The 21,133-nt window shown below is 33.6% G+C and overlaps 2 protein-coding genes across 6 annotated transcripts in view; both read left to right on the top strand.

Moving 5' to 3' along the window:
- Window positions 1-16,649, top strand: part of PPFIBP1 (PPFIA binding protein 1) — a 218,261-nt gene extending 201,612 nt beyond the window's left edge. For 3 of the 5 annotated variants that reach the window (XM_074270673.1, XM_074270671.1, XM_074270672.1), the window contains 14 exons: window positions 20-49; window positions 3,007-3,178; window positions 3,853-3,885; window positions 6,294-6,444; window positions 6,796-6,924; window positions 9,259-9,409; window positions 10,335-10,446; window positions 10,594-10,682; window positions 11,798-11,920; window positions 12,916-13,041; window positions 13,866-14,054; window positions 14,882-15,055; window positions 16,124-16,189; window positions 16,286-16,649. In XM_074270673.1, the coding sequence (XP_074126774.1) occupies window positions 20-49; window positions 3,007-3,178; window positions 3,853-3,885; window positions 6,294-6,444; window positions 6,796-6,924; window positions 9,259-9,409; window positions 10,335-10,446; window positions 10,594-10,682; window positions 11,798-11,920; window positions 12,916-13,041; window positions 13,866-14,054; window positions 14,882-15,055; window positions 16,124-16,189; window positions 16,286-16,372 (1,632 nt within the window). In that variant the 3' untranslated portion in view covers window positions 16,373-16,649. The remainder of the gene's footprint in view (window positions 1-19; window positions 50-3,006; window positions 3,179-3,852; window positions 3,886-6,293; window positions 6,445-6,795; window positions 6,925-9,258; window positions 9,410-10,334; window positions 10,447-10,593; window positions 10,683-11,797; window positions 11,921-12,915; window positions 13,042-13,865; window positions 14,055-14,881; window positions 15,056-16,123; window positions 16,190-16,285) is intronic. The other 2 variants (XM_074270676.1, XM_074270675.1) reach the window with 1 other exon arrangement.
- Window positions 16,650-18,707: 2,058 nt separating this feature from the next.
- REP15 (RAB15 effector protein) lies at window positions 18,708-19,757 on the top strand. The gene is given in 3 exon segments (XM_074270678.1): window positions 18,708-19,267; window positions 19,270-19,442; window positions 19,444-19,757. Coding segments are annotated over 3 exon segments (702 nt in total). The 5' UTR covers window positions 18,708-18,847; the 3' UTR covers window positions 19,553-19,757.
- Window positions 19,758-21,133: the final 1,376 nt, after the last annotated feature.

Genomic DNA, 21,133 nt, shown 5'->3' with positions numbered 1-21,133 from the left:
TTTTCTCCTCTCCATACAGGAAAAGGAGCCTCTTCAGAATCTTCCAGAGGTGAGACTTAGTATAATTGGCTTTATATAACTGATAATTTTAAAAGTTCATTCAATAAGCTTAAAAGAGCCAGGATACAATATACACTTTTGTCAGAATAAAGTAAGTGGGGACAGGGAAAATGGGGGGAAACAATTTTGTACTTGAACAATTTTAAATGTCATCATGGAAAACAAACACATGCTTATCCCATCATGTTTAGTTTGCATGTGATTTTACAAACTTACAAGATTTTACAAATCCCACTCTCCCCCATCTCCAGGGATTTTTATATAACCATCTTTAATAGAGATATTCCCAAAGTCCATGTGTCCTTTGCATATTAAATTGTCCTATCATGAGTTACTTCATTGCTGATTTGTCCCTGTTGTTAATCCTTTGTCCAGTAGTATTTATAATTGTTTTGCAAGAAAGTTTTATATGGTTATAAAATATAGCAATTTTCCTAGAGAGCTCTATTTTTCTGGGGGATTGTGAAACAGGTTATTTTTAGTATTGAGGGAAGGTGATAATGGAAAAGAGTTAGAGTGAGCAGCTGGACAGGAGAAGCTTAAGGATAGTAAAGTGATGTTTATCTGGGAGCAGAAATGCTGAAGTAAAGGTAAATGAATAAAGAAACATGGATGATTAAAGAACTTATCAAATGCTTATTACATGCAAAACACTATGTTAAATTCAGGAGATACAAAGAGAAAGATTGTCCTTACTTTGAAAGAGCTTATGTTCTAATGGGATAAACAATATATGCAGAAACTTTTAGTTGTATGTGAGAGAAAAGTCCCATGGTCCTTGGGAACTCTTTCTATCTAATATTGAACTATTTGACAGTACCAAGGACTTTGGTAGCAAAGTTCTGTTCTGGGTCTTTAGTAGCTATGGAACCTGGGAGTTCCAGGGGGAATCTTAGGGTACTTTCTGTGGTAATAGCTAAGGGTCTTTTGTATGGGAAGCATAACTGTTCTTGAGGCTTCATGGATCACAGTCCTGGGTTGAATCCATAGGGACCTGAGGGAATTAGAAGTCAGTATGATGATGCTTGACACAGGCTCCGGCCTGTCTTGTGGTGCCTTGCCAGCTAGGCTGCTTGCTTGCCCTATGTGTCTCAGTTGGCAGGAAATCCACAGATCAGATGGCATGGGAGAGGAAAAGGAAATTCCAGTGGCTTTGTGAGCCAGAGGTGAATCGTTTTGATGTTGATGTTGAAGCATAATTTACTGAATTGGAGTACATTTAAACATTTGATTGTGCACTAGTCTCCTAGTGAAACAGAGTAAAATATAGCCATGGGGGGGGGGAGAAACTTAACTTCTTAACATTTTAAGGTACAAGTCAGCAAACTTATTTTGTTCATAGCCAAAATCCATGGCACAAAGAAACCTCAAGTAACCCACAGAATAGAATTGCCTGTATGAGACAAGCAGGCTTCTGAAGGGAGACAAGGTATTTTCCATTAGTTTTTGTAATATACAGAAAATTTTATATTAATGATTAATGAATGATAGAATTACAGAAAGCCAATGACTTTGGGAGTTTTGTTGTATTCTAGGAGAAAGGAAAGAAACTTCCTAATCTAATCTTTTGTTGACCTAGGGGTCCAATAACACTGAAGTGGAAGTTGATTTTAAAAAGGAATTTGTAAATGTCAAGAGAAGGAAATACAAGACCTCTTTCTGTTACCACAAAATCCACACAGTATAGATACATTGTACCTCCAAAAGGCAAGAGAGATGAGATATATGAAAAGGGAAAAAAGGCATGTTTATGCCAGCTAAGCGTTATAATATATAACATAACAAATTCCTTTTTTGTGTGCAATCAAAATATTCACATAAGAATGTTTTTCCTTATTATAGATTGTCATTGTTATTTAGGATAATAATCCTAAGGCACTTAGGTAGGTCTTAAAGTGACTCCCGAATTATATAACAAAGATTAAAAATATCTAGCTAGCATAATTTCTTTTGTTTTCTTCCTTCCTTCCTTCCTTCCTTCCTTCCTTCCTTCCTTCCTTCCTTCCTTCCTTCCTTCCTTCCTTCCTTCCTTCCTTCCTTCCTTCCTTCCTTCCTTCCTTCCTTCCTTCCTTCCTTCCTTCCTTCCTTCCTTCCTTCCTTCCTTCCTTCCTGCAATTGGAATTAAGTGACTTGTCCAGGGTCACACATTAAGTGACTTGCCCACGGTCACAGAGCTAGGATGTGTTAAGTGACACCAGATTTGAACTCAGGGCTTCCTGACTTCAGGGCTGATGCTCTTTCCACTGCTCCACCTAGCTGCCCCCATAATTTCATTTTTAAGCATAATTTGCTGTATTCTACTTATTTTAAAAGTAATAATTCATAAGTAGCATATGCCAGAATATAAATTGGATCATCTTACTCCAAAACACTTCTCAACAACAACAAAAAAAAGTTAACAGTATATGTCTATAGACTATAAATAAATGAAGTAGAATTATATCTAGTTTTGAAATGTAAAACTGTCATACTTGCCTTAGAAATTATTTATGTTACAGTGATTTTACTGTATTTTAGTTTTGTTTTGGAATGAAGGACAAAACTTTGTGATTATGAGTTGCTATATGTTCCACCATAGTGTTGCCAAAAGAAGTTATGAGCAGCAAATAATTGGGAAGATCTGGGGTTAAAGTGAGCTTTTGGCCATAATCCACAAATCATTTAAACTTTTAGGGCTCCCAGACAACTGTCAAATGATATGTCAAAGAACATCTGCATTATTAGAAGAATTCTAGATACCAGAGATCCAGATCCCACCTCTCCCCAAATAAAAAAATGTATGCCAAGACATTTTTAACCAGAGATCCTAAGAAAAATAATAACCCACCTGTATTCTGGGACCAATGAAAATAACATTTTCATCATTGGTTTTCAGATTTAGATTTTTAACATCTTAGAAAAATATTTGATATTCTGTATTATTGAGTTTGAATTTTTCTTCTTTAGACAGTACCTCCTGTGCAAATCAGCAAATTTGGGAACTTTCCTCCCAAAGTCCAAAGACCTGACCCTTCAGCCGATGACAATGCCTTTGGCACTCGAAAAGCACGATCCTCCTTTGGACGGAGTTTTTTTAAGATTAAAAACAATAAGAGGACAGCAAGTGTGCCAAATTTGGGTATGTAGGGGTAAAATAAATGCCTTTTCCAATCTCCTTTATACAAAAAGTATGTTTGAGTCACACACATATATGTGTATGGTCCCTATATCCACACCTGTGTGTGTGTGTGTGCGCGCACGTGTGTGTGTGTGTGTGTATGTGTGAGCTTCCTTAGGGTATGATGTGCCTAACTTTTCCCCTGCAATTTTAAAGATTTTTTTTCTTTAGTTATGTTAGTATTTAAATGCAATATAATCTTTTTATTATTATTATCCTCAAAAGTAGAAATGAATAGTTAAAACAAATGGGACATCAGTCTGTCAATATATGCTTTTTGAAAATGGCTAGAGAGATGCTATAATGGATTCAACAGTCTATGAGCATTTTAACTTACTTCCTTCTTTGTGCTTAAACTTTTTAAGCATACTTAAATATTTTCTGTCTTTATCATGAACCATTTTACATCCATTTTAGTAATAAAGTAACCTCATGTTGAACATCTTAACAAAATCTTCATATAACATTCATGCTATGGAGAGTAGGGAGACAAATGGGCATGCATTTATTGTACCTTTCTTCCCGTGGTATGAATTTTGCCAATAGGAGTTTTGATTTGTATTTTATTTTGTTATTCCTCGTGTTCTCTGCCATTGGGCTGCGTGTGATTTTATGCATTGTTGGGATATCTGAAGATCGTAGCCGAAGTGCAAGTGCACCTACGTTAGGTATAGTACTTCTGCATGCCAGCCCTGTGCTAGTGCTGTGCTTTTGAATGTAGCTAACCTCTGATTTTGGCCTGTGCTAGAAAGTAGGCTGGAAGTAATCAGAAAACAAGATTCTTTCTGCTGAAATGTTATCTCTACCCCTCTTTTTACTAAAAGGAATTTTCTACTTAATTCTCACCCACAGTTTCCAAGCTTACTCTTTGTTCCATTATAACCTGTACTAATGAGATCTCTTGTGAGTGTACCTGTGATAACTTAGAAGCCCATTCTTCTCATAAGGTGGTAAAGTAGGATGGTAATGTTCATTAAGTAGCTTTTCATTAAGTAGATTTTACCAACCTTATCTCCATGTTTTCTTCATCTTGAGTGTTTAGTGGCTTAGATAGCTTTATGCATTCATTATTGTCATCAAAAACATCCTTAGTGAGAAGAGAAATTATTAAACATTTTATCTCTGGCTCTTTGATCTTTTCCATATAAGTTTGACTTTCTAGAGAAATAGTGTCAGCTGATGAGAAGTCTTTGGAAAATCCCACAGCTGATACTTTTAGATTTATCTCAGATCTTTTAGGGGATGAATTATTATCATACTTTTGGGGAATTTTTGGAGAAAACTTGTGCAGTGAGACTCAAAAGACAAATACTTTGATCACAGAAAGAAGTAAAACTGAGAAGAAAAGCAGGAAAGGTACCTTAACTTTCAAGTAGCAAGACAAAACAGAAAGAAAAATAAAGAATAAAAATGAGATTGGACTATTATAATTGAGAAAGGCAAAGGTAATCTGTTCCAAGGATATCCCTTTACCTAGTTTAGCTGCAATGGAGGAACTAAAACCTGTCTTTGTTTTTTTCTTATAAGATCCCCATTTTAATGTGTAAACTTCCCTAGCTGTGAGTGTAGATTAGGGTAAAAGTAGAACATATATACTCAGGAGAAGCTAAATGACTTATCTTGTGCTATATTTTTTAGTAGCCAGACTGAGCACTGCTGTGTGTGCTGGGGCCAGGGAGGAAGGCATTAACCTGACCCTTCTATCGTCTATTTTCAAATGTTTTTGCCCCTTTCTTTAGATACATCCTGGTTTTGCTGAGAGATATAAACTGCTTATCCATAATAACATTATCATCACCATTTTGCTTCAATAGGAAATGAACCTCTGCAATTTCTCTGATCTTCTTCAAACAGCTATTGAAGTGTTTTCTGGATAATATTTTCTTTTCTTTGTAAAATGTAAAGTGTTACATTGGAGTATCCATACTCCTTATATTAGTGTCTACTGGGAGACCTAAGGCTATTGGGAATGTGAGCACAAGAAACATCAGGATGGGCTGCTTTTCCCCAGACCCATGTGGATGTCCATCTTTCAAGTTAATCCTTTATCAAAGAAGCAATTTTGCTTTCATAAGTCAATTTCAAAACAATCCAAGAAATGACTTTTGGTATAATTTAAAGTCTATAGATATCTCAAGGCATTGTCTAGATATAAAAAGTAGTCACAAGTACATAAGGAGACATGTAATTTGTTGATTGAGAGTTCTTCCAGTGAAAGATCACAAATACAATTGCACTCTCTCCAAAACACTGCAACAGTCATAATAGAATTCAGTTTTTCCTTAAATGTTAGATTAGAATCAAATAAAAAGTGATTTTTTTACATAATTGGGACATTTGCTTTTGAAGAGTCATTGAAGATTACTGAAGTGCAAACAAGTAGGAGGAAATTGAAAATAGGGTGGTGCTAAGATGAATAGTCCTATATACAGGTAGAGATTTGGGACTTATCACAGATTTAATAGTTGGTGCCATGGAAAAGGATGAGATCATTAAAGGAGAGCAGAGAGAAGGGGAAAGGCAAAAAGAAACTCAGAACTGAACTTTGGGGAATGCCCACAATGGGGAATGGCAGGAGGAAGAAGTAAAGGAGAAAAAGACAAGGTGGTCCAAGACAAACAATGATCAGTATAATGTAATGTTAGGAAGTTTCTCCATGAATGATTTTTAATAGGAATTAAATGCTGCAGAAATGACAAAAATCTAGAAAAGATCATTAGATGTAAAAACTAAAAGAAATCATTGATGATCTTCAAGAGAATAGAGTAGACAGGTTCAAGATATTTCACCAACTCACCCACCTTCCCCCCCAAAAAAAAGGCATGGTACCTCTATAACCCTTTTAATCTAGGGTTTCTAAGTTATTTTCATTTTTAAGCTAATTTACTATTCAGATAGTTGATTCCAGATAAGAACTCAAGTTCTTGGTTCCTCTTTTGGTAACTACAATATGGCAACTTTTGAGAATGCCCATAGAAGAGATTGTATGTTCCTGAAAACTAAATAAGGTAATGTTGATTGAATTTCCTCCACCAGTTTCAAGTCAATGAGTCTTTTTGTTTTGTTCTTGGAATAGCTGAAACAGAAAAGGAAACTACTGAGGATCCAGCTCTGGCTGGCTTGTCTTCCCTAGGAAAGGATGTAGAGTGCATCAGTCCCTTCCAGATATCTCCACCTTCTCCAGACTCCAAAAAGAAATCCCGGGGTATCATGAAGTTATTTGGAAAGTAAGTGAAAGAAATTTAGGACTCCTCATGAACAGCTCTAGTACTCAGAATTTTTTTTTTTTTTAAATTTCTCACAAATAGCGTAGAGAATGTCTCACAAAAAGTGGAGAGACTCAACAAATATTTGCTAACTTCACTAAAAAACAAAACAAAAAAAAGCTATAAATGGACCATTTAACAACTAAGGTTGGACAGGGTAAGGTACCATTTTAGGTTAGTTTGAGGCATATGGAAAAAAAAGGGGAAACCACCACAAGATATAATTTGATTTAAAATGTTCCTCTCAAGATCTGTAAGGTACAAGGTTTTCAGACATTTTACATTATTGTATCTGTTTTGTCAATTATTTAGACTTAGGAGGAGCCAGTCTACCACTTTCAATCCAGATGATATGTCTGAGCCCGAGTTCAAAAGAGGAGGAACAAGGGCAACTGCTGGACCTCGTCTGGGTTGGTCTAGAGACCTGGGACAATCTAACAGGTAAGAAAAACAAAACAAGCTGGTAGAAATAGTGCTTTCCAGACCTATTCAAACATATATAGGTGGAGATTGTATTACTTGCTATCTTGGGGAGAGGGGTGAAGGAAAAAGAGGGAGAAAATTTTGGAACACATAGTTTTACATGGATAAATGTTAAAACTATCTTTGCATGTATTTTGAAAATAAAAAGCTATTTTTTAAAAAAAGTACCTACTCACAGAGTTGTTCTAAGCATCAAATAAAATAATAATTGTAAACTACTTAGCACAGTGTCTGACCCATAATAAATGCTATTTAAATGTTAGTGATGATTATGATGATCATGGTGATGGTGGTGATGATAAGTAAAGAGAATGATGTCTTCAATACCTTTGAAGACACTGTTCACTGAAGTGGCTAGCGAAATGTCCATTTTCATTTGCATCATCTTTCACCTATTTCTCTTTGGAGGATGATGATAAGATACTGTAAAGAACTTCTAGATTAGTGAGTTAGTCCAGGGATCAAGCTGCCATATCAGTAGCCCAAGTATTAGAATGTCTTATTGTATGGTATACCTACTGAAGCCTGTGAAAGTAGAATTGAAAGATTTTTAGGATTTCTTAAATTTCTAAAATAATTCTGTATAGTTTCCTTATACTTGCATCACAGTTCTGGGTTCTTTCTTGGGCTGCTTAGCGGGTTTATTGCCAAAAGGAGGGCGGAATTGGCACATACCTGGTCCAAAACATGAAAACAAAGATTTATACCAATGGTAAGGGACTGTATTCTTTGTCTCCTGTACCTTTTGCTTTTTTTTTTTTACCCTTAGCAGAGAATCTCTATTATAAATGTCTTCTGGAAATTATGGAGTGCAAATATTCTATAGAAAAAAGGTCATCTCTAAACTTTATAAGTAGGAATTCCTTTTGCATGTTTAAATATATTAAATTAAAGAATTAAAATATTCTCCCTTAATTTTCCTTTAACTGCATATTATTATATTCTCATTTAATTTTTTTTCTCATTGATTAATTTCTGAAGAGAAAACATAACTCTGCTAAAGTTATCACAGTTGGATTTAGGTGTATTTCAGTCTTCTGGGGGATTTATTCCCCCTGTTAAAACTTAAATAAGAAATGGGAAGGATTAAAAAAAGTACCATCCATTTGCTTGATTGCTTTTTTTAAGCAATGTGTTTGGCTGAATGCCCCACACTGAAATTTTCATTTTAAACCTATATTGCTTCAGATTTAAATGAAAATGTGGCTTTAAATTTGAAACTATGCTCAAAAAGTTATCAAACTGTGCATACTCTTTGATGCAGCAATGTTACTGCTGGGCTTATATCCATTCAATGAGATCTTTTTTTTTTTTTTTTTTTTTTCAATGATAAAATAATACTTTTATTTTTAAGGAAATTTTTAGTACAGTGCCAAGTACCATTCAATGAGATCTTAAAGGAGGGAACGTCCTGTTCCCACATATACAAAAATGTTTGTGGCAACCCTTTTTATAATGGCTAGAAACTGGAAACTGAATGGATCCCCATCAGTTGGAGAATGGTTGAATAAATTATGGTATATGAATGTTATGGACTATTACTGCTCTGTAAGAAATGACCAACAGGATGATTTCAGAGAGACCTGGAGAGACTTATGTGAATTGATCTAAGTGAAATGAGCAAAACCAGGAGATCATTGTACATGGCAACAAGAAGACTAGACAATCAATTCTGATGGATGTGGCTCTCTTCAACAATTAATTGATTCAGATTAGTTTCAATTGTTTAATAATGAAGAGAGCCATTTACACCCAGCGAGAGGACTGTGGGAATTGAGTGTGGACCACAACATAGCATTTTCATTCTTTTTGATGTTGTTTGCCTGCACTTTTGTTTTCCTTCTCAGGTTTTTTTTTTTTTTTTTTTAGATCCGATTTTTTTTTATGTAGCAAGATAAATGTATGGCTATATATACATATATTGGATTTAACATATATTTTAACATGTATTGGAATACCTGTTATCTAGGGGAAGGGCTGGGGAGAAGGAGGGGAAAATTTGGAACAGAAAGTTTTGCAAGGGTCAGTGTTGAAAAATTCTCCATGCATGTGTTTTGTAATTAAAAAGCTATAATAAAAAAAGAAAATGTGGCTCTAGAAGGCAGCCCCTTAAGAGGCTGCCTTCTAGAGCCACATTTTCTTTCTCAAATAAAGAATCATACTTTATTCTTTGCCTGTATTTATTAAATGGGAATGATTAAAAGGATGCTGCATCGTCAGTAAAAATAATATTTAGTGTTAAAATATAAATCCTAAACTTTTACATTTGTAATATTTCCATTTTCCTATTAGTGACTTGGATATGCCATTTGCCAAATGGACAAAAGAGCAGGTTTGCAATTGGCTCCTGGACCAAGGATTAGGTTCATACATGAATTCAGGCAAACACTGGATTACATCTGGGCAAACTCTCTTGCAGGCATCTCAGCAAGATCTAGAAAAGGTGAAAGTTTTTTGCTTTGTTTTATTTTACCTACCTAAATTATCTTTTGATTTTATATATGTTTAGGGTTTTGCAGTCTACAACTGAGATAAGAAAAGGCATAAAGTTTCTGAGTAAATCTGTGTGTCATGTTCCATATACATATCATGTCCATAGGATTTTGTCTCCTTGAAAGTAAGGACTAAGCCTTTAAGATGCCATCTAAATCAGTGGGGGCATTAAATGTTAAATAATGTATGACCATAACAATTATGTCAACTTCCTCACCCCCATTCCCAGTTACCCTGCCTCTTCTATAGTAATTTCTAAACTCCATCTTATAAGAAAGATGCTTCCGATTCAGGTTTCATTAAACTCCTCTATGTGCTATAGGGCTGCAAACTTTGGCAGGTCCTACCAAGCTGGAAAAGTTTTGGAGTTTTTTGTATGCTTAGTCATAGTGTCTATGATTATGTGAAAAACATTCTACCAGAGATTTTTGTAAAAGCCTATGACCAAAAAGTTGGCCACCAGGTGTTGAATTTTTTGGACAGAATTACTCACAAAACCATCTACTGAGTCTCAGAGAGGTTTGAATCTACATGGGTGGATTACCAATAAAATCGCAGATTGGTGGTATTAATATTTTGAATAAAATAATGAGGAAAATACTCATTACAGACAGATATTTTGTGAAGGAAACCTACATAGAAATGAAAATCTAAAATACTCTTAAATTCTGGTGGATGTGCTTTTTACAAAGTGTCTTTCCAAGTATTGAGCTACATGTTGTACTTAGCCAGCAAGATTGAGCTACTTTTATGATTCTATGTAGGCCTGGGATTTTGAAAGTTTCACTTTGGGGAAATGAATTTTCATATTTTTCAAAAATATCTAATTCTTGCTGCTAAAATTATGAAATAAAGTTATCTGTTTATACTTTTAGGAACTGGGAATTAAGTATTCACTTCATCGAAAGAAGCTACAGCTGGCTCTACAAGCCCTGGGATCTGAAGAGGAAACTAATCATGGAAAATTAGATTTCAACTGGGTCACCAGTAAGATTTTATGAGTGTTATAAAAGATTTTGCTTAATTTTGTTTCTCAAATGTCAGGAAAGCAGACCTTATTATAAGACTTCTTAATACATATTATATAGTTTTTTAAGGAAAAACTAATAATGTTGATTTTTTTTTTTTTTTTAGGGTGGTTGGATGACATTGGTCTTCCCCAATATAAAACACAGTTTGATGAAGGAAGGGTAGATGGTCGGATGCTACATTATATGACTGTTGTAAGTAATTCTTCCTCTTTTCACTAGCAAAGCTGTCAAAGCTCATTTTGTTACCCTTATGATGCTGTTCATAATAGGACTCTGTTATTTGTAGGATTTGGCATTCCTGACATAATCACAAAATTATCCTACTCTTTTGCATTCATATTTTGTGACTTTCCTTTATTTTCATTTTCCATCTGTCTTTTAGAAGTTTTCTTCATTCCCATGTGAGTCTTTTTAGACAACTCTCCCCCTTTTTCTTGTTTCCTAGAAGTGTTTATATTTATAACTTCAGAATTTTGTTCTTGGGAGTGGCATACTCTTGATCATTGTAGAATTTTTCTTGTAAAATTTTAGGTTGATGAATTTACTCACTAGCAATTTTTAATGTGTAAATATGACTTTACTAAATCTCTTTTTCCAGTTCAAGTCCCAGTGATATCTAAGGATAACAAATGCATCTTCTTGACTTATAGCCCTTTGATAGAATTTAGTAAAATAAAAATAATGGTATAAGTTATAATATTTTGCCATGGATAACAAAATCCTTGAAGAATAATATGCTAAATATGTTTTTATGTCCCTTATATATGAAGATGCTATCTTGCAAGAAAACTTATTTAGTTAAACTTAGAATTTCCTTCACTGGCAACCACAGGAAATGAAAATAGGAATGTTCCATGTCCTCTTCCTTTTTTTTTTTTTTTTTTTTTTTTTTTTTTTTTAATATAACAACTCTGAAGCAGTTAAAAAACTTATTTTCCTCTCCTTATTATAATATCTGTCATCAGTAAGATGATGTGTCGAGTATAACTTTTTTATTCCTTTTCACATAGTGTAGTCAATCTCTTATGGATTGAGTGGATGGTGGCAAAGATTCAAAAGTTAGGGAATTTATATGAAAAAGTAATAATAAGCAAAAGCTATTAGAAACTTCCTTTTCTTCACTAGTTAAGAAAGAGACTTTGGAAGTATAGCAGTGGATACTCCACTAACTTGGAGGATTTCATTTTGTGAGCGTCTAAGAAAATAGAGAATTTGACTTTAAAGTCTGGTTTTTTTTTCTGGTAAAGGGAAGATTCTTATAATCCAGCATATGTACTAAGTAATTTTTTCCCTTTTATCCTTCCCAGGATGATTTGTTGACTTTGAAGGTTGTTAGCGTGCTACACCATCTTAGTATTAAAAGAGCCATCCAGGTATTAAGGATAAATAACTTTGAACCTAACTGTCTACGGAGGCGACCATCAGATGAGGTAACATTTGCTATTAAGGCTAAAAGCACATAACCAAAGTCTGTTTGTACTTGCCAAGTACCTGAGAGCCTGTTCTGTTAAAAAAAAAAAAAAAAAAAAAGTAACGACAAAAATTCTCTATACCTTCCCTCTCAAAACTTTTAAGAAAAAAAAATTATAGTTTCTCCCATTTATATGTATTAGACTTGAAATTAGAGAGCCTTGGTTAGAATTTCAACCACATTACTTAATATTTACATCATACATGAGACCTAATTTTTCTGAGCTTCAGTCTCTTAATCTATAATGTGAGGAGACTGGGTAAGATGATCTTTTAATGTATTTTACAACTCTAAATCTGTGTTGTTATATTACTTTTCTCCATATTGATACTTTAAAAAAAACTTTTCTTGGGAATTATAGATTATAGAGCTGAAAGAAACCTTGTAGGTGATATATATATATAATTATTTATTTATTTTTTTTTTACCTTGTAGGATATTTAAACTCACTTTTATATTATAGATGAGGAGAGTGAGTCCACTCCCAAAGCAATAACAATTTTCTGTTTTCAGAATGCTGGACTAGGGAGTCAGGAGACTTGTGCAGTATTGGGCAATTTCTTTTCCCTTAAAACATTGTATTTCATAGTAATGGTAATGTTTTGCTGTAACCTTATAAACTTATGGGATGTGTATATAATGAGTGAAATAATGTGAAATACATATAAAAAAGTATATAGCGTAATTTTTAATAAAGGAAATTTAAATTATTTGTATCTTTAAAATGCTTTAAAAGGTGACTACTTTAATCTTTGTTGTAAATAACAAATACATTTACTACCCAAAGAAAATATATGTGTGTGTGTGTGTGTGTGTGTGTGTGTGTGTATGGGGGGAGGGGCTAATTTGATTATATAGACAGGGTGGGAATTATTGACAAAATAGGAAAAGTTAATTAAGGGTAGAACCTGTATGTCAATAAGTAAAAATTTCAATGGTTATTTGTTCCCATAGAATAATATCACTCCTTCAGAAGTTTCTCAGTGGACCAATCATCGAGTAATGGAATGGCTACGTTCTGTAGATTTGGCAGAGTATGCACCAAATTTGAGAGGGAGTGGTGTACATGGTGGACTCATGGTAAAGCTATGTTTCAATTTAAAGTGTATTTGATAAACAGAAACAATAGGCATTTTAAAAAATTACATATAGCATGTTATTTTCTGTTTTGATCAGTTTGCCAACATGAATTCTCATAGTATTTAAAATTACTTAGTTCATGCAATTGCTTGAAGGGAGAAATATAACTACTTTCAGACAGCTTCAATTTTTAGAGATCTTCAGGGGAAAATCACAGACTCTTAAGAGTTGAAAGTGGTCTAGGTCTAGTCCAACCTACCGTATACTGAAGGAATCTATACCTTTGTACCCCAGACCTGACAATTGACATCTGAGTGAAGACATTCAAGGAGAAAGGTCGTGATCTCTGCTTACCTAAGTTGACTTTGTACCCTACATTGTGCTGGGAAGCCAGGTATCAGAGACTGTCCTGAGTGTTAGACTCCTGGAGCACCCGAGGGTATTTCCCACCTAGGTGCTTCTGCCTTCTACCTCTTATCTCCTTGGGGTATTAGGAGGATAGGGAAAGTAAATAAAACAGTGTCCTTTCCAGAAATAATGGTAGCCTTGATTTGATTGCAAATTTCCTTACTGTTACATTTTAGTGGAGAATAATCTTTTACTCTAAGATACTCTTCCCTATAGCTAGTTAATATAATTGTGAGTACAGTTTAAATTCATTTCCTTTTCTTGGCCTATTTGGATTAGTATAATACCTAGCCACTATTCTCTATGTTAATACTCTTTGCTGTATTTAAAAGCTTCTCTACTGATTATGTATGTGTAGACACATGCTGCACCTTGAATACTGGTTTTTAATGTCATGGACAAAAATTTATTTACAGGTTTTAGAGCCTCGTTTTAATGTTGAAACAATGGCTCAGTTGTTAAACATTCCACCAAATAAAACACTCTTGAGAAGGCATCTGGCCACCCATTTCAACTTATTGATTGGTGTGGAGGCTCAACATCAGAAGCGTGAGACAATGGAATCACCTGATTATGTACTTCTAACAGCTACTGCCAAAGTGAAAGTAAGTTTGGCTTTCTATCACTGAGTATTTTAAGCAACCAAGATTATACATGGAATCAAATCAGGGCATCCTGTTAAATAGGACCTTATTCCTTTTATGATAAAGGAGAATATTAGTCTGTAACTGTTATATTTACCTAAATAATATATAGAACAGCATTTGACATATGTGAGTCATCAATCTAAGAGATCTTAGTCAATGGAACCTTTATTATTTCACCAAAATTACAAGGTGCAAGCATTAGGGGAGTGTGTTATAATCTCTGTTGCTAACGAGGATACTGTGTAGTTTAGAACAAAGTATTACAGTTTCCAGGCTCTTTTCCAGAAGATAAGAAGGGCACTTCCTTGTTTAACAACAGCTGCCTGATGAACTTCATCAGTGAGTTAATCAGTAAGATTTCAAGAGGCAATCAACAAAATGAATTGTATTTATTTTGAAAAAATAAAAAACTATTATTAGGAATGTCTGCCAATTTAAGTGCATTCTTAAATGATATTAGATTCATGTCCAGTTCAGGCTATTTCTTTCTCTTTTAATTTTCCAAGCAAGATACTTTTAATAAGCTTAAATGGAGATAAAGATCTAATGACAAATCCTTCCTGGCTCCTTGTCCTTACCATCCAAAGAAAGGAAGAGATATATCAGATACTTACTTGCCTATCCCTGTCTAAGGATTATTATGAAATTTAAGATAAAAACTAGCATGAAGCTAGTGACTTTAATCATAAGTTTCTTATCTATAAATGCCTCATACTTAAACATCGAATATATCAGGTCAATGATCTTATTATGTGAATTACTAACTTTACATTTTTCTTTTAAAGCCAAAGAAACTCACTTTCAGCAATTTTGGGAATCTAAGAAAAAAGAAACAAGAAGAAATGGAGGAATATATATGCCCAATGGAATTGGGACAGGCATCAAGAAATGCAGCCAAAAAAGGATATAGTTTGGACATTTGTCTTTATGATGATGACGATTTAGACAGACTAGAACAGGTAAATGAGATTGTGAATTGTTATTCAGATACTACATGGCATTCTAAGATATGATACTTATGTTTTGATTTGAGCTTATTAGTAACATTTTTCTGCTTATTAGATAGATAATAGATTCTAATAATGCTATTAACAGATATTATTCCCAGCACAAATGTCAAAGTTATTCTCTCTTTTGGAAAATTTACACAGCAGCTACGAGGTTGTACTGTCAATAGAGCCTATGACCTAGAATCAGGAAGACCTGAATTCACATCTTGCCAAACACACTTATTACCTATTTACCCAAAGGGGCAGGTTATTTAACCTGTTTATTTCAATTTAACTGAAAAAAATGGGGATAATAGGATGGTTGTGAGGATCAGATGAGATATTTGTAAATCACTTAGTATAGTGCCTAGAACATAATAGGAATTAAATAAATACTATTATCAACATCATCATATGAATAAATATTAAGGGAAGCCAGAGATATTCAGGTTACACCCATGACCTTTTCAGATTAAAAGGAAATCATGATCACTCAAATAAAAAAAAAACAAAAAACTATTTGGTGCCTTTATCAAAGACAGTAGAACAGAGTTGAGGGATCTCTCATTGTAATCTTCTTGACTTTTCTTATTTATTGATACATTTCATATTAACTTTGTAATAAAAATCTTCTTCCTCATAATTATATCCTTGTAGATATAGTTTAAGTCCTTTTCCTCTTCCTGGTCTACTTATAGATAGTTGGTTAATAATCAGTCACCTTTCTCCTTAAATGATCTTCACCCAGTCAATGAATAAACATTTGTTAAGGGCCTATATTTAAAAGCTCTTAAGATATTAATTATGTGTATATATATTGATGATAGAAGTGATTGCTTGCTATAGATTAATTCTGGGAGAAAATACTTGTGTGTAAAGGTTGAATTTGCCCCATTTAATATTACTACAGTTTCCTCTGGATCTAAGTCATACCCACACCTATTCATTAGGTGCAATATGTAGTATTACTATTAGATTGTTTGTAGTTGCTACATTTGTCTGAAATCCAAATATCTCTGAATGATTTGTTTCATGCAGATGGAAGATTCAGAGGGAACAGTAAGGCAAATAGGGGCATTTTCAGAAGGCATCAACAATTTAACAGTAAGTATCTAACATACTTAAATCCGAACAAATCTAAGCTTTTACAATTCTTGAGCTTTTGATTCACAAGTATGACTCTTATTCTTTGTTTTCCAGCATATGTTGAAAGAAGATGACATGTTTAAAGACTTTGCCACACGTTCTCCTAGTGCTAGTATTACAGATGAAGACTCCAATGTGTGATAGTGATAGCTGGGTACCCATTAGGATTCCTTTTTTCTGTCCTATTTCAGAAACAGATTCAGGAGATGTGCTAGGCTACAGATTGTTCATTTTAGTGTGCTCACTTCTACTTGTTTGGAAGTGATTTTTTTCTTAAGGGGACAAGGGAAGGGGTGGGGCAGGTGCCTATTCTGAAGTTGCCATGAACAATGAAATACTGTTGAGTGGTAATATAATGGTTTTTACTTTATTTAATGTACAATTCTGTGATATATTTAAAGTATTGCTTTTTAAATGATGTTACTATGTTGTTCTTCACATTGGTGGATGACTTTGGAAGAAAATGGATTGTTAAGTATTCCATTTCATTTACTATGGCTTTTTTAGACAAAAATTAAGTGATCACTGGTAAATTTCTAAACATCAATACATAGAATTCCTTTAACTAAATATGTTTACCTGAATGTCACGGTTATGTCCTTACATGCCTTTTTACTATTGCTATCTTATTTTTGTACATTTTTCTAAAGCATGTATACATACATTAATCACAGCAAACAGAACTTTTATTTTATGACATCTTTTCATATAATATCATTTGCAAATGTACCAACTGGTACCTGGAAAGATTAGACTTTTTGAACTCAAGACTTTCTTACCTTACCAAATGCTGACAAGTATTGACCATTGTGTCATAATTAGTGATGAGATAAATTAGTGAATCTGAAATCCCCAAATTATTTTTCTACCATGGGTTGGAGTATTATGCAACTTAAGCTTTTGACTTCAAATCCTGAATTCTTTCACCTAAGAAGAACTTGAGAGCTATTTTTTATTCTGCAACTAGAATAGCTTTTAAAAAAAAATATATTATTATTATTCTAAAGGAGTTATTTAGAAAGAATTTCAAAATTAAAAAAAAAACTTTATAATATTAAACTCCTTATTTTTCTTCTGTAAACACATTACCATATCAAAAACCTACCAATAAGTTGCCTAGTATATTTTAATTATAAACCCTCCTATTACCAATGAGTGGAGCTTTTGAAATAGATAACTTCCTTGAAGTTTAATCCCAAAATGAAGTTCTATTCAATCAGTTCAGTATTCTCATACTGGAAAAGTAGTTTGTGATGCCAATTTTGTTATATTAAATGGAGCCCAAACTGTTCTATGGTATAGTGGTCCTATGTTTTTTGGAAAGAGAAGAAAAAACTTCAAATAAAATATTGCCTGCCATTATATTTTTTAAGGTTTAGAAAAAATTTTGAACCAATAATGTTATGTACATAAAATGTCATGCTAGTTTATTCCTTTCTTCAGTAGAACAACTTGGTAAATAATCCTGTTCAAGGATCTTAAAATTAAGGGAGTTCATAAATACTATTAGGATACATGAATTGTAAATTTAATTAAATATCAAAAACATAAATTTTTCATTTGTCACCAAGACATTCTTTCAATTCTTGTAGTTTTAGATTATTTGTAACTACTATGAGTTGATCAGAATATTATTATATTACCTTTAACCCTACCAAAAGTTTTTTTTTTTTTATAATGGCATCAGAAGCTGTTATTAAAGTACTATGTTTATATTTTAATGTAAATTCAAATAGCCATTCATTTTACTTATTGGAAAACTTACCAACTTCCTGTTATGGCCCTAAATTATATCTGGAGAATAATATAAATGCCAAATTAGCTTCATTTAGTGCAATCTAGCTAACAATTTTTTCTGAACTATTTTTTTCTTCAAAAAAAATTACAAACAATACACTACTGGGTATTTCTGTGTAAAAGTTAATTGGAAGCTTCCATATATTCCAATTCTTAGTCTTTTTTGGAATTTTTTGACAACCTCCATGGATTATTTTTGTGAATCAGTAGAAATATAGAATATATGCCAAAGAATAGAAGTGTGAGATTATAACCTGTAATGTTTTACTGCTAATAATAAAAAGACCTGATGTGGGTGGTTGTAGTGCAAGGAAGTACAAATATAAAAAAATAAACTCATTGGCATCATCTTTAATATTTAGAAAGTAAAAAAAAAATACAATGAAAGAAATATTTTAAGTGGAATTTAGGTGCTAATATGAATTCATCTAAAAATTTGAAACTGTCTAGGAAGGAAATTTAGAGAGTATAAAGTAGATAAAAACAAAAGTATGGAATTCTAGACAATCCTGGATACTTTGTATGTATATTAGTTACCAAACCTTCTTTAACAAGTCTGAGTCAATCCAAACAGAATACACCCAGATGGCAAACCAGGAAGCATAATTTATCATCTTATGCTAGGCTATATAGTCTTTACTTTAGAGCTGGAAAACAGATGACCATGTACGAATAACAAGTGCAACTTAATGAGTATCTACAAAGTCTGTTTTGTGGGGAAGAAAATCTATCTTGACAGCATCTCATTAGAAATTTCTATTAGAAAATCTATCTTGACAGCATCTCTTAGAAATTTCGAAGTCATTTATTGCCAAGAACATGGGCCAGAAATCATCCCAAGAAGTGACACAGGAGTTCAAGCTTGATCTCAATGCTATGAGTGACATTTTTAATCAAGCTGTGGTCTATGCTGCTCAGAAACTGAAAGACTGTCTTGGATTTGAAGATCCTCAAAATAAATTGTCCCTAAATTCCAATGCATTGCATGAGATCTTTTAAATTCATTTTATTAGTTTCTGTCATGAAAATGGAATGGATGAGAAGAGTACTACAAACAAAATGACCAAGAATCAGGCCATGTTGTTTGGGGCTAATTGGATCTGGACATTCTGGGGCTCTCATGAGGAAATCCTATTTCAGCTGGCTGTACAGACTTTACAGATGTCCACAGCTGAATCTAATTCCTGTGACCTGCTCAACAAAGATGTGGTGTTAGATGTGTATTCTGGGGAGGGGGTGGTGGCAATCGATTTGAGAAAATGGAAGAATTCTATAATTTGATAGGAGAGGACTGTCTGGGTTTATTTATCATCTTTGGTGTGCTAGGAAGGCCTGAAAGCATCAGAGGAGTTCTCTTGGACAGTATCAAAAATAAGAAAATTCAAAACTGCCTGTCAGGAGAAAAGGCTATAAAACATCTTAAATACAAAGAACTGTCTGTCTACCAAAGAACTGTTAGAAAAGTATTTGCATAAAAATGATAAACAGAATAAGATAAGCAAGGTTTATATTAATTTTTCCTGAATTTTAAATTAGGGAAGCCAAGCAAATATAAACCCATTTGTCAAAGCAAAGGATTTTATTCTTTTCAAGCATAAAAGCATTATTTAATGTGTCAGCATTATTTAATGTATTTAGTGTGTTAAATGGGTTTAGAACAGCATTGTATAAAGTGATAGACTCACTTCTTTTGGTGGCAAATAAAAAAAATGCTAAGCCATGTTCCAAATGATTGTATTATTGTGATTATGAAACAGAAAAAAAAAAAAGCATGAAAAAACCTTCAGGGAAAAAAATAACCACATAACTTCATGTAACTTTTGTTCATTTGCCAATAAAACAACCTTGAAAGTTTGCTTTTCCATGAAGGTGTGACTGTTATTTGAAATAAGGCTAAAATTGTATTTACCCAAATTTTCAAGGGCATATACATCATCCTTTGTTAGGAGGTAGGGTGGGAGAGGAAAGGTGAAACAAGTTTGAGCTTAAGAAAAGTATATGGGGCTAGATGGTGCAGTGGATAGAGCACCAGCCCTGAAGTCAGCAGGACCTGAGTTCAAATATAGCCTCAGACACTTCACACTTCCTAGCTATGAGACCCTGGGCAAGTTACTTAGTATACAAATCACTTTTAAAACCAGGGATCCTACACAAAACTGGGCAAAGATTTACTTTCCCTGTATATCATGATTACCCATTGTCTGCATAATAGACCTGGAGAAAGGAAGAATATACCCTTTTGAAGCTACTTGAGGAAAATGAGGCCCCAAGAGTTTTGATTTACTTGAACTCAGATCCTGTGACCCAAAATTCTTGGACTTTTTCCAAGTGTATATAAATGATGCAAAATTTTAAAATCTGCTTAATAGAGAGGGCATTATGTCTGCTTTTTTTTTTTTTTTAAACTAAAGCTTTTTATTTACAAACCATATGCATGGATAATTTTTCCAACATTGATCCTTGCAAAACCTTTTTTTCCAAATTTTCCCCTTCTTTCCTCCATCTCCTCCCCTAGCTGGTAAGTAGTCCAATACACGTTAAATATGTTGAAATAAACATTAGATCCAATGTACATATACATATTTATACAGTTATCTTGTTGCACAAGAAAAATCAGATCAAGAAGGAAAAAAAAAGAAAAACTGAGAAAGAAAACAAAATGCAAGCAAATAACAACAAAGTGAGAATGCTATGTTGTGTTCTACACTCTGTTCGTATGGTTCTCTCTCTGGGTGTAGATGGCTCTCTTCATCACTGCACAAGTGGAACTGGTTTGAATCATCTCAATGTTGAAGAGAACCACATCCATCAGAATTGATTGTTGTATAGTCTTGTTACTGTGTATAATGATCTCCTTCATTCTGTTCATTTCGTTTAGCATCCGTTCATGTGGGTCTCTCCAAGCTTCTCTGAAATCATCCTGTGGGTCGTTTCTTACAGAACAATAATATTCCATAGCATTCATATACCATAACTTATTCAGCCATTCTTCAATTGATGGGCATCCACTCAGTTTCCAGTTTCTTGCCACTACAAAAAGGGCTGTCACAAACATTTTTGCATATGTGGGTCCCTTTCCCTCCTTTAAGATTTCTGGGATATAAT

The sequence above is a fragment of the Sminthopsis crassicaudata genome, chromosome 5 (assembly GCF_048593235.1).
Source record: "Sminthopsis crassicaudata isolate SCR6 chromosome 5, ASM4859323v1, whole genome shotgun sequence".
NCBI lineage: Eukaryota > Metazoa > Chordata > Mammalia > Dasyuromorphia > Dasyuridae > Sminthopsis > Sminthopsis crassicaudata.
Note: the sequence above shows the minus strand (reverse complement) of the source record. Positions and strands in the feature narration are given on the sequence as shown.